Below are 14,645 nucleotides of genomic sequence, written 5' to 3' on the forward strand. Positions count from 1 at the left end.
CTCATTTACAGTAATATTATTTATAGTAGTTGTATTATCTCATTCATTTACAGTAATATTATTTATAGTACTTTTATTATCTCATTCATTTACAGTAATATTATTATTTATAATAGTTTATTATCTCATTCATTTACAGTAATATTATTATTTATAATAGTTTATTATCTCATTCATTTACAGTAATATTATTATTTTTAGTAGTTGTATTATTAGTATTAGTTGTGGCTTGTGCAGCCCTTTGAGACTTTTGTGATTTAGGGCTATATAAATAAACATTGATTGATTGATTGATTGATTGATTGATTGATTATCTCATTCATTTACAGTAATATTATTTATAGTAGTTTATTATCTCATTCATTTACAGTAATATTATTATTTATAGTAGTTTATTATCTCATTCATTTACAGTAATATTATTACTTTATAATAGTTTATTATCTCAGTCATTTACAGTAATATTATTATTTATAGTAGTTTATTATCTCATTCATTTACAATAATATTATTATTTATAGTAGTTTATTATCTAATTTATTTACAGTAATATTATTTATAGTAGTTTTATTATCTCATTCATTTACAGTAATATTATTACTTTATAGTAGTTTTATTATCTCATTCATTTACAATAATTGTTATTATTTATAGTAGTTTTATCATCTCATTCATATACAGTAATATTATTACTTTATAGTAGTTTATTATCTCTTTCATTTACAGTAATATTATTATTTATAGTAGTTTTATTATCTCATTCAATTACAGTAATATTATTATTTATAGTAGTTTATTATCTCATTCATTTACAGTAAAATTATTATTTATAGTAGTTTATTATCTGATTCAATTACAGTAATATTATTTATAGTCGTGTTTTATTACTATAGCATCTAGTAGAAGTACTTGACTATAACTGCTGGTAGCAGTACTTGACTATAACTGCTGCTTTAAGGACTTTACTATAACTGCTAGTAGAAGTACTTGACTATAACTGCTGGTAGAAGTATTTGACTATAACTGCTGGTAGAAGTACTTGACTATAACTGCTAGTAGAAGTACTTGACTACAACTACTAGTAGAAGTACTTGACTATAACTGCTAGTAGAAGTACTTGACTATAACTGCTGGTAGAGGTACTTGACTATAGCTGCTGGTAGAAGTAATTGACTATAACTGCTAGTAGAAGTACTTGACTATAACTGCTGCTTTAAGTACTTGACTATAACTGCTGGTAGAAGTACTTGACTATAACTGCTTGTAGAAGTACTTGACTATAACTGCTAGTAGAAGTACTTGACTATAACTGCTGCTTTAAGTACTTGACTATAACTGCTAGTAGAAGTACTTGACTATAACTGCTGCTTTAAGGACTTGACTATAACTGCTAGTAGAAGTACTTGAGTATAACTGCTGGTAGAAGTACTTGACTATAACTGCTAGTAGAAGTACTTGATTATAACTGCTAGTAGAAGTACTTGACTATAACTGCTGCTTTAAGTACTTGACTATAACTGCTAGTAGAAGTACTTGACTATAACTACTAGTAGAAGTACTTGACTATAACTGCTGGTAGAAGTACTTGACTATAACTGCTGGTAGAAGTACTTGACTATAGCTGCTGGTAGAAGTAATTGACTATAACTGCTAGTAGAAGTACTTGACTATATCAATCAATCAATCAATCAATGTTTATTTATATAGCCCTAAATCACAAGTGTCTGCTGCTTTAAGTACTTGACTATAACTGCTGGTAGAAGTACTTCACTATAACTGCTTGTAGAAGTACTTGACTATAACTGCTGCTTTAAGTACTTGACTATAACTGCTAGTAGAAGTACTTGACTATAAATACTAGTAGAAGTACTTGACTATAACTGCTAGTAGAAGTACTTGACTATAACTGCTGGTAGAAGTACTTGACTATAGCTGCTGGTAGAAATACTTGACTATAACTGCTAGTAGAAGAACTTGACTATAACTGCTGCTTTAAGTACTTGACTATAGCTGCTCGTAGAAGTACTTGACTATAACTGCTAGCAGAAGTACTTGACTATAACTGCTGGTAGAAGTACTTGACTATAACTGCTGGTAGAAGTACTTGATCTACAGCATTGTCCTCACTGCCACATGTGTGTCCTCCTGCCAGGTGATGATGAAAGGCACCAAAGAAGAAGACAAGACTCCACCTGCCTGGTTTACTTCCTACATGGAGAAGGTAGGAGAAGAGCACCAGTGGTGTGAACCTCTCTGATGGCTCCTCCCACTTCTCTCTGATGGCTTCTCCCACTTCTCTCCAGTTTAAAGACCAGGTGGTGCGCGAGGCTGTGGAGAAGATCTGCAGAGAGTTCTCTGGACAGTGTTGTATCCACAAGCCTCTGAGTGGAGGAGCTGAGGGAGGAGCATCCACCCAGGTGATACCAGAGGTGTCTTCTTCTACCCTGCCTGGATCGCCGTCCTCCTCCACCCCTCCTTGCTCCTCCTGCAGGGGGCAGACCACAGGTGGAGGCTACCAATGCAGGTGATATCAGACAAAATAACATACAGGATAAATGATATCAGACACTGTGACTGTCATGACCAGGGGTCCCCAAACTTTTTGACTCGGGGGCCGCATAGGGTTAAAAAAATTTGGCCAGGGGCCAGGCTGTGTGTGTGTGTGTATATATATATATATATAAATATATATATATATATATATATATATATATATATATATATATATATATATATATATATACATTGTCTTTATAATCCGTTTTGTCATTTAACATCAATTAACATTGATGTTCATCAACGTCACGTTATCGATGGGAAAATTAATTTTTAGGGAATATGATTTGCCTGAGCGACTAGGAGACACCAGGAGTAACAAGCGGTAGAAAATGGATTAGAAAGGAAAGATTTAAAAAAAATAAAAAAATAAAAAATATTTTTTTTAACTTGGGACTTCCTGTGGGCCGGATTTTGGATGCTGGCGGACCGTAGTTTGGGGACCCCTGGTCATGACAAAATAAGTCGATTTATTTCAGGATAAATAATATCAGACACTGTGACAGTCATGACAAAATCAATCAATACTTTCAGGATAAGTGATATCAGACACTGACAGTCATGACAAAATAAGTCGATACATTCAGGATAAATGATATCAGACACTGACTGTCACACTAAAATAAGTCAATACATTCAGGATAAATGATATCAGACACTGTGACAGTCACAACAAAATACGTCAATACATTCAGGATAAATTATATCAGACACTGACAGTCACAACAAAATAAGTCAATACACTCAGGATAAATGATATTAGACACTGACAGGCATGACAAAATAAGTCGATACATTAAGGATAAATGATATCAGACACTGTGACAGTCTTGACAAAATAAGTCGATACATTAAGAATAAATGATACCAGACACTGTGACAGTCACGACAAAATAAGTCGATACATTCGGGAAAAATGATACCAGACACTGTGACTGTCACAACAAAACAAGTTGATACATTCAGGATAAATGATATCAGACACTGATAGAAATAACACAATAAGTTGATACATTCAGGATAAATGATATCAGACACTGACAGTCATGACAAAATAAGTCGATACATTTAGAATAAATGATATCAGACACTGACAGTCACAACACATTATGTCAATACATTCAGGATGAATGATATCAGACACTGTGACGGTCACAACAAAATAAGTCGATCTATTCAGGATAAATGATACCAGACACTGTGACTGTCACAACAAAACAAGTTGATGCATTCAGGATAAATGATATCAGACACTTATAGTCATAACAAAATAAGTTGATACATTCAGGATAAATGATATCAGACACTGACAGTCATGACAAAATAAGTCGCTACATTTAGGATAAATGATATCAGACACTGACAGTCAGAACACAATATGTCAATACATTCAGGATAAATGATATCAGACATTGTGACAGGCATGACAAAATATTCGATACATTCAGGATAAATGATATCAGCCACTGTGTCAGTCATGACAAAATAAGTTGATACATTAAGGATAAATGATATCAGCCACTGTGACAGTCATGACAAAATAAGTTGATACATTTAAAATAAATGATACCAGACACTGTGACAGTCACGACAAAATAAGTCGATACATTCAGGATAAATGATATCAGACACTGTGACTGTCACAACAAAACTAGTTGATGCATTCAGGATAAATGATATCAGACACTTATAGTCATAACAAAATAAGTTGATACATTCAGGATAAATGATATCAGACACTGACAGTCATGACAAAATAAGTCGCTACATTTAGGATAAATGATATCAGACACTGACAGTCACAAAACAATATGTCAATACATTCAGGATAAATGATATCAGACATTGTGACAGGCATGACAAAATATTCGATACATTCAGGATAAATGATATCAGACACTGACTGTCACAACAAAATAAGTCGGTCTATTTAGGATAAATGATATGAGGTGGTGACTTGTCCAGGGTGTACGCCGCCTTCCGCCCGAATGCAGCTGAGATAGGCTCCAGCACCCCCCGCGACCCCAAAAGGGACAAGCGGTAGAAAATGGATGGATGGATAGATATCAGACACTGACAGTTATAACAAAATAAATCGATAAATGATATCAGACACTGTGACAGTCATGACAAAATAAGTCGATACATTAAGGATAAATGATATCAGACAATGTGACAGTCACGACAAACTAAGTCGATGCATTCAGGATAAATGATAACAGACACTGTGACTGTCTCAACAAAATCAGTCAATATTTTCAGGTTAAATTATATTAGACACTGTGACAGTCACCATAAAATAAGTCAATACTTTCAGGATAACTGATATCAGACACTGTGACTGTCATGACAAAATATTCAATACACTCAGGATGAATGATATCAGACACTGTGACAGTCATGACATAATAAGTCAATACATTTAGGAAAAATGATATCAGACACTGACAGTCATGACAAAATAAGTTGATACATTCAGGATAAATGATATCAGTCACTGATAGTCGTAACAAAATAAGTTGATACATTCATGATAAATGATATCAGACACTGTGACAGTCACAACGTAAGTCAATAAATTCAGGATGAATTATATCAGACACTGTGACAGTCATGACAAAATAAGTAGATACATTAAGGATAAATGATATCACACTGATAGTCACGACAAAATAATTCGATACATTCAGGATAAATGATATCGATACATTCAGGATAAATGATATCAGACACTTTGACAGTCACGACAAAATAAGTCGATACATTCAGGATAAATGATATCAGACACTTTGACAGTCACGACAAAATAAGTCGATACATTCAGGATGAATGATATCAGACACTGTGACAGTCACAACGTAAGTCAATAAATTCAGGATGAATTATATCAGACGATGAGACCGTCACAACAAAATAAGTTGATACATTCAATCAATCAATAAAGTGTATTTATATAGCCTTAAATCACAAGTGTTTTAAAGGGCTGCACAAACCACAACCACATCAGATCCCACATCAGGGCAAGAAAAAAGTCAACCCAATGAGAAACCTTGGAGGAAACCACAGATGTGGGGACCCCCTGGGTGAACTGTGCAATGGATGTGGAGTGGATCTTGTTAATAGTGTGAGAGTCCAGTCCATGGTGGATCTAGTTAATAGTGTGACAGTCTAGTCCATAGTGGATCTAGGTCATAGTGTGAGACTCCAGTCCATATTTGGACAAACAGGAGTGGCTCTAGTTAATAGTGTGAGAGTTCAGTCCATAGTGGGACCAGCAGGAGTGGATCTAGTTAATAGTGTGAGAGTTCAGTCCATAGTGGGACCAGCAGGAGTGGATCTAGTTAATAGTGTGAGAGTCCAGTCCATAGTAGGACCAGCAGGAGTGGATCCAGTTAATAGTGTTAGAGTCCAGTCCATAGTGGAACCAGCAGGAGTGGATCTAGTTAATAGTGTGAGAGTCCTGTCCATAGTGGGACCAGCAGGAGTGGATCTAGTTAATAGTGTGAGAGTCCAGTCCATAGTGGGACCAGCAGGAGTGGATCTAGTTAATAGTGTGAGAGTCCAGTCCATAGTGGGACCAGCAGGAGTGGATCTAGTTAATAGTGTGAGAGTCCAGTTCATAGTGGGACCAGCAGGAGTGGATCTAGTTAATAGTGTGAGAATCTAGTCCGTAGTGGGACCAGCAGGAGTGGATCTAGTTAATAGTGTGAGAGTCCAGTCCATAGTGGGACCAGCAGGAGTGAATCTAGTTAATAGTGTGAGAGTCCAGTCCATAGTGGGACCAGCAGGAGATCATCTTGATTGGAGACAGGTCAGCAGCGCAGAGACGTCCCCAACTGATGCACAGATGAGTGGTCCACCTCGGGTCCTGACTTTGAACAGCTAGAGCATCATCTGTGGTCACCTAATCTGTAAGGAGAGGGGGCAGAGCAGAAAAGAGATGGCAGATCAACTGGTCTAAATGGGGGGTCTATTTAAAGGCTAGTGTATACAAATTAGTTTTAAGATGGGACTTAACTGTTTCTAATAAGGTAGCATCTCTAACTGTTACTGCTGGAACATTCCAGAGTACTGAAGCCCCAATAGAAAACACTCTATAGCCCGCAGACTTATTTTGGGCTCTGGGAATCACTAATAACTTCTTTGAACTTAGATTTCTATCAGCAAGATAGGATGGAACTAGAACCTTTAGTATTTTATACCTAAGTAGTAAAACCTTAAAGTCGCATCTTAAGTGCACAGGAAGACAGTGCAGGTGAGTCAGTATATATATATATATATATATATATATATATATATATATATATATATATATATATATATATATATATATATATATATATATATATATATATATATATATATATATATATATATATATATATATATATATATATATATATATAAACATTGATTGATTGATTGATTGATATATATATATATATATATATATATATATATATATATATATATATTTATATATATATTTATATATATATATATATATATATATATATATATATATATATATATATATATATATATATATATATATATATATATATATATATATATATGTCTTAATTAGATTATCCAAAAAATAGTGCTCGATACCGTGGTAGAGCGTAATATGTATGTGTGGGAAAAAAATCACAAGACTATTTCATCTCTACAGGCCTTTTTCATGAGGGATTTCCTCAATCCTCAGGAGATTTAAAAAAAAAAATCTCCTGAGGATTGAGGAAATCCCTCATGAAACAGGCCTGTAGAGATGAAATAGTCTTGTGATTTTTTCCCACACATACATATATATATATATATATATTTATATATATATATGTATATATAGGTATATGTATGTTCGTCCTTCGTTTTCGAAGATGACCAGGTGACTTCACGTTGACTTGTGTGTGCGAAGATGGCTGATAAGGCCAATCCTCGCGCGGAATGACCGGCTGCAGGTTATGGCTGGGGGGTGGCTGGCTGAGAGGGAGGAACTGTCTCTGGTCTTGCGGAGCTGTCGCTTCTGTTCAGCTTCATGAATGCGTTTTTTCTCGAGGTCTGCTACACCATGCCAGACTGCAGAGCGCCATTTGGAACGATTTTGGGTATCAGTTTCCCAGGTCTCTGGGTCCAGACCACAGCCCTTGAGACTGGCCTTTAGGGTGTCCTTAAAGCTGTCCGCCGCACGAGCGCTTTCCATGGTGCAGTTCACCATACAGGAGCCTTTTTAGTAGGCATTCGTCTGACATGCGGCAGACATGGCCAGCCCATCTCAGCTGGGAGCGCTTGAGGCTGGCATAGATGCTCTCCATCTCAGCCCTGTGGAGGACTTCAGTGTCTGGGATCTTGTCCTGCCACCTGATATTGAGCAGCCTCCTGCGGGATCTCATGTGGAAGGCGTTAAAGGTCTACTGAAATGAATTTTTTTTATTTAAACGGGGATAGCAGCTCTATTCTATGTGTCATACTTGATCATTTCGCGATATTGCCATATTTTTGCTGAAAGGATTTAGTATAGAACAACGACGATAAATATTGCAACTTTTGGTATCTGATAAAAAAAAGGCTTGCCCCTACCGGAAGTAGCGTGACGTAGTCAGTTGAACATATACGCAAAGTTCCCTATTGTTTACAATGATGGCCGCATGAAGTGAGAGAGATTCGGACCGAGAAAGCGACAATTTCCCCATTAATTTGGGCGAGGATGAAAGATTTGTGGATGAGTAAAGTGCAAGTGAAGGACTAGTGGGGAGTTGAAGCTATTCAGATAGGGAAGATGCTGTGAGAGCCGGGGGTGACCTGATATTCAGCTGGGAATGACTACAACAGTAAATAAACACAAGACATATATATACTCTATTAGCCACAACACAACCAGGCTTATATTTAATATGCCACAAATTAATCCTGCATAAAAACACCTACGTGTTTGTTATGCTAGCTCCTCTGCTAGCTCCTAGCTCCATAGAACACGCCAATACAATTCAAACACCTGATCAACACACACAATCACTCAGCCCAAAAGACCGTTCACCTAACCCAAGGTTCATAAAGCTTATATATTTTTAAAAAGTTACGTACGTGACGCGCACATACGGTCAAGCTATCAAATGTTTAGCAGCCAAGGCTGCATACTCACGGTACCTGATATTCAGCTGGGAATGACTACAACAGTAAATAAACACAAGACATATATATACTCTATTAGCCACAACACAACCAGGCTTATATTTAATATGCCACAAATTAATCCTGCATAAAAACACCTGCGTGTTTGTTATGCTAGCTCCTAGCTCCTATGCTAGCTCCTAGCTCCATAGAACACGCCAATACAATTCAAACACCTGATCAACACACACAATCACTCAGCCCAAAAGACCGTTCACCTAACCCAAGGTTCATAAAGCTCATATATTTTTAAAAAGATACGTACGTGACGCGCACGTACGGTCAAGCTATCAAATGTCTAGCAGCCAAGGCTGCATACTCACGGTACCTGGTATTCAGCTGGGAATGACTAAAACAGTAAATAAACACAAGACATATATTTACTCTATTAGCCACAACACAACCAGGCTTATATTTAATATGACACAAATTAATCCTGCATAAAAACACCTACGTGTTTGTTATGCTAACTCCTAGCTCCTATGCTAGCTCCTAGCTCCATAGAACATGCCAATACAATTCAAACACCTGATCAACACACACAATCACTCAGCCCAAAAGACCGTTCACCTAACCCAAGGTTCATAAAGCTTATATATTTTAAAAAAGTTACGTACATACGCAAAAAAAAGTTGTGCACATACGGTCAAGCGATCAAATGTTTAGAAGCCAAAGCTGCATACTCACAGTAGCACGTCTGCGTCTTTGTCATCCAAATCAAAGTAATCCTGGTAAGAGTCTGTGTTGTCCCAGTTCTCTACAGGCGTCTGTGTATCGACTTAGGGATGCATGGGATTCTGGGTATTTGTTCTGTTGTGTTTATGTTGTGTTATGGTGCGGATGTTCTCCAGAAATGTGTTTGTCATTCTTTTTTGGTGTGGGTTCACAGTGTGGCGCATATTTGTAACAGTGTTAAAGTTGTTTTATACGGCTACCCTCAGTGTGAACTGTATGGCTGTATGACTATTTTGGAGGGCAATATCTGTCGTATATACATTCGTATCTGTGTTAATAGAACCCAAGTTGTAGCTTTGATCTAATTTCTAATGAGTTCAATGTTCTTATTAAAGAAATTCATAAAGTCATTTGCCGAGTAGGTGGCGCTACTGGGAGGAGTCCCTTGTTATGTTAGCGATGCTACTCTACTGAACAAATATTTAGGATCGTTTTTGTTGATGCGGATAAGATTGGAGTTGTAGTTCGCTTTAGCTAAGGTAAGCATGCGTTTTTTAGTTATTAAACTATCACTCATGCTGGATGGGTTCATGTATTATTTGTATAAGACCACATCTATCAATTAGTCTGGAGCGCCACGCATGGAGGGTCTGATGGGGTATTCATATGGATATTAAAGTCCCCCATTATAATTATATTGTCGGCGTTCGTCACTAGGTCAGCGACAAACTCTGAGAATTCACTGATAAAGTCCGAATAGGTACAAGAGGGGCGGTAGATAACAGCCAGGTAGAGAGGCAGCGGTGCGACAGACCTCATAGTAAGCCCCTCAAATTATTTATATTTATTACTTAGGTTAGGGGTAAGGTTAAGGTTTTCATTGTATATTAGTGCGACCCCCACCCCTTTTAAGGGGACGGGCAATATGCGCATTCGTATAGTTAGGAGGAGATGCCTCGTTCAGTGGGAAAAATGTGTCTGGTTTGAGCCAGGTTTCGCTGATAATAATAATAACAATAATTAGACTATACATGTCAATAATAGACTGTTGTTATTATATCATTATAACTGTAATAATTGGACTATACTTCTTAATTATGCTGCTTCTATGTTTTTATGAGATATACAGCGACCTTTCAAAATAAATGTTTACTAGTTTCTGTCAGAAGGATCAGTGTTGGTGCAACAACACTGATAACGTTGGTGCACATCAGCTTTGGGAAAGGTGGTGTGTGGTGTCCTTTATATGTTTCTGGGTGTGTGGTGCCATTTAGATGTTTCTGGGTGTGTGGTGTCCTTTGACATGTTTCTGGGTGTGTGGTGTCCTTTAGATGTTTCTGGGTGTGTGGTGTCCTTTGACATGTTTCTGGGTGTGTGGTGTCATTTAGATGTTTCTGAGTGTGTGGTGTCCTTTAAAATGTTTCTGGGTGTGTGGTGTCATTTGACATGTTTCTGGGTGTGTGGTGTCCTTTGACATATTTCTGGGTGTGTGGTGTCTTTTAGATGTTTCTGGGTGTGTGGTGTCCTTTTGATGTTTCTGGGTGTGTGGTGTCCTTTGACATGTTTCTGGGTGTGTGGTGTCCTTTTACATGTTTCTGGGTGTGTGGTGTCCTTTAGATGTTTCTGGGTGTGGGGTGTCCTTTGACATGTTTCTGGGTGTGTGGTGTCATTTAGATGTTTTTGAGTGTGTGGTGTCCTTTAAAATGTTTCTGGGTGTGTGGTGTCCTTTGACATGTTTCTGGCCCTGCCGGGACAACAGCAGGTAGAGATGGTGGTCTAGGGCAGTGTTCTTCAACCACTGTGAAGATACAGTCTGGTGTGCCGTGGGAGATTATATAATTTCACATATTTGGGTTAAAAATATTTTTTGCAAACCAGTAATTATAGTCGGAAAATGATTTGTTGTTGTTGAGTGTCTGTGCTGTCTAGAGCTCGGCAGAGTAACCGTGTAATACTCTTCCATATCAGTAGGTGGCAGCCGGTAGCTAATTGCTTTGTAGATGTTGGAAACAGCGGGAGGCAGCATGCAGGTCAAAAGGTGTCTAATGCTTAAACCAAAAATAAACAAAAGGTGAGTGCCCCTAAGAAAAGGCATTGAAGTTCAGGGAAGGCTATGCAAAACGAAACTAAAACTGAACTGGCTACAAAGTAAACCAAAATAGAATGCTGGACGACAGCAAATACTTACTGTGGAGCAAAGACGGCGTCCACAATGTACATCCCAACATGACATGACAATCAACAATGTCCCCACAAAGAAGGATAAAAACAACTGAAATATTCTGGATTGCTAAAACAAAGTAGATGCGGGAAATATGGCTCAAAGGAAGACATGAAACTGCTCTAGGGAAATACCAAAAAAAGAGAAAAAGCCACCAAAATAGGAGCGCAAGACAAGAACTAAAACACTACACACATGAAAACAGCAAAAAAGTCAAAATAAGTCAGGGCGTGATGTGACAGGTGGTGACAGAACACCTACTTTGAGACAAGAGCTATAGTGATGCATGCTTGGTTATTCTTTAAAGTCATACCCAACAATTGCGACAACGACTTTTTACTGTCAACTGTGTTTAGTGTTTTAATGATTTCTGCTGGTGGTGTGCCTTTGGATTTTTTCAACGCAAAAAATGTGCCTTGGCTCAAAAAGGGTTGAAAAACACCGCTCTAGGGGGCACCTTTACCCACCATTACCTTGTAATAGTGTGTACTCTGTGTATTTCTGCCAACAGTGTGTGTACATCTTGTACTCTGTGTGAGCCTTGCAGTTTCTCTCATGACCCCAGTCACAATTTGGTGAGGGCCAGAACTCCCCTCTCCATCCCCGAACATGGATCACCTGCCCCCGACCACAACAGGTAGGATTCCAACTGCTCCTGCGTGGCATGACTCATCACAACATGACTCACAACATGACTCACAACATGACTCAGGTCATGACTCACAACATGACTCACAACATGACTCACAGCATGACTCACAACATGACTCACAACATGACTCACGGCATGACTCACAACATGACTCACGGCATGACTCATAACATGACTCACGACATGACTCACGGCATGACTCACAACATGACTCACAGCATGACTCACGGCATGACTCACGGCATGACTCACGGCATGACTCACGGCATGACTCACTACATGACTCACTACATGAGTCACAACATGACTCACAACATGACTCACAACATGACTCATGCACTTCTAATGTAGTGGTACACATAGTTTTTTTTTATTAAACAAGTTGGGTTTGACTTGATCCCTGTGATCTGTGTTTTTGTTTGATTGTTTATTGATACACCGTTATGGATGGCACAATATGAACACTTCTTATCACGGTTATTGTGACCGTAATTATAATTTATCTTATTGCTATATTTTTAAATGTGCTAAAAATGTTCAAAAACTACTTCTACTATCCATCCATCCATCCATTTTCTAACGCTTATTCCCTTCGGGGTCGCGGGGGGCGCTGGAGCCTATCTCAGCTACAACCGAAATATTTTAAATTAAGCTGAAGTTTTATTTAAAAAATGAACAAATTCAAAATGCATGTACCTCAAGTAGAACATTGAATGTGCATATGTAATATGGCAGAAACAAATAACAACATGAATAAATAAAAATACGTGTTAAAATTGTGCAAAATGGCACCTTATGGACACAAGAGGTAACTGCCCTTGTTGTCCATATAGATACAAATAGTGTCCATTTATGAGATCTAGTCTCACACATAGGGCTTCACAATTATGGCCAAAATAATAATGAAGATTATTTTTATCAGGATTATTCATTGTTAGGTAAAACAGTGTTAGGGAACATGACGCCATCATGTCATTTGTAATGTCCAAAGACAAATATTATCAATTATATCAACTTTTTATCATTACATGATGCCTTTATCTCGGTTTTTACATTTTCCTAAAGACAGGTATGTTTTAAGTTATGTACATACATGTACTGCTGTATGTACTTGTACAAACCCCGTTTCCATATGAGTTGGGAAATTGTGTTAGATGTAAATATAAACAGAATACAATGATTTTCGAATCCTTTTCAACCCATATTCAATTGAATGCACTACAAAGACAAGATATTTGATGTTCAAACTCATAAACTTTTTTTATTTTTTGCAAATAATAATTAACTTAGAATTTCATGGCTGCAAACATGTGCCAAAGTAGTTGGGAAAGGGCATGTTCACCACTGTGTTACATGGCCTTTCCTTTTAACAACACTCAGTAAACGTTTGGGAACTAGGAGACACATTTTTTAAGCTTCTCAGGTGGAATTCTTTCCCATTCTTGCTTGATGTACAGCTTAAAGGCCTACTGAAACCCACTACTACCGACCACGCAGTCTGATAGTTTATACATCAATGATGAAATCTTAACATTGCAACACATGCCAATACGGCCGGGTTAGTGCAATTTTAAATTTCCCGCGAAATATTCTGCTGAAAACGTCTCGGTATGATGACGTTTGCGCGTGACGTCGCGGAATGTAGCGGACATTTTGGGACACCATTGTGGCCAGCTATTAAGTCGTCTGTTTTCATCGCAAAATTCCACAGTATTCTGGACATCTGTGTTGATGAATCTTTTGCAATTTGTTTAATGAACAATGAAGACAGCAAAGAAGAAAGCTGTAGGTGGGAAGCGGTGTATTAGCAGCCGGCTGCAGCAATACAAACACGTAGAGAACTGGGACAACAGAGACTCTTACCAGGAGGACTTTGAGTTGGATACGCGCTACCGTGAGTATGCAGCTGCGGCTTCCAAACATTTGATTGCTTGCCCGTACGTGCGTGCAGCTATGTGCCTGTCACGTACGTGACTTTGGGGAAATATATGTGCTGTGTGAACTTTGCGGAAGTGAACGGTACTTTGGTCTGTGGGATTGAGTGTGTTGTGCGGGTGTTTGATTTGTATTGGCGGGTTATATGGACGGGAGGGGGGAGGTGTTTGTTATGTGGCATATTAAATATAAGCCTGGTTGTGTTGTGGCTAATAGAGTATATATATGTCTTGTGTTTATTTACTGTTTTAGTCATTCCCAGCTGAATATCAGGTCCCACCCGCCTCTCACAGCATCTTCCCTATCTGACTCGCTTCCACTGCCCTCTAATCCTTCACTCTCACTTTCCTCATCCACGAATCTTTCATCCTCGCTCAAATTAATGGGGTGATCGTCGCTGTCTCGGTCTGGATCGCTCTCGCTGCTGGTGGCCAT

The 14,645-nt window shown here is 37.9% G+C and overlaps 1 protein-coding gene across 1 annotated transcript in view; it reads left to right on the forward strand.

Moving 5' to 3' along the window:
- nbr1b (NBR1 autophagy cargo receptor b) overlaps positions 1–14,645 on the forward strand; it is a 126,911-nt gene that overhangs the window by 23,395 nt on the left and 88,871 nt on the right. The window contains exons 6-8 of the mRNA XM_062050609.1: positions 2,153–2,221; positions 2,304–2,524; positions 12,135–12,260. Coding sequence (XP_061906593.1) covers positions 2,153–2,221; positions 2,304–2,524; positions 12,135–12,260 — 416 coding nt within the window. The remainder of the gene's footprint in view (positions 1–2,152; positions 2,222–2,303; positions 2,525–12,134; positions 12,261–14,645) is intronic.

This window comes from Entelurus aequoreus, linkage group LG06 (genome assembly GCF_033978785.1).
Source record: "Entelurus aequoreus isolate RoL-2023_Sb linkage group LG06, RoL_Eaeq_v1.1, whole genome shotgun sequence".
In the NCBI taxonomy this organism is placed as follows: Eukaryota; Metazoa; Chordata; class Actinopteri; order Syngnathiformes; family Syngnathidae; genus Entelurus; species Entelurus aequoreus.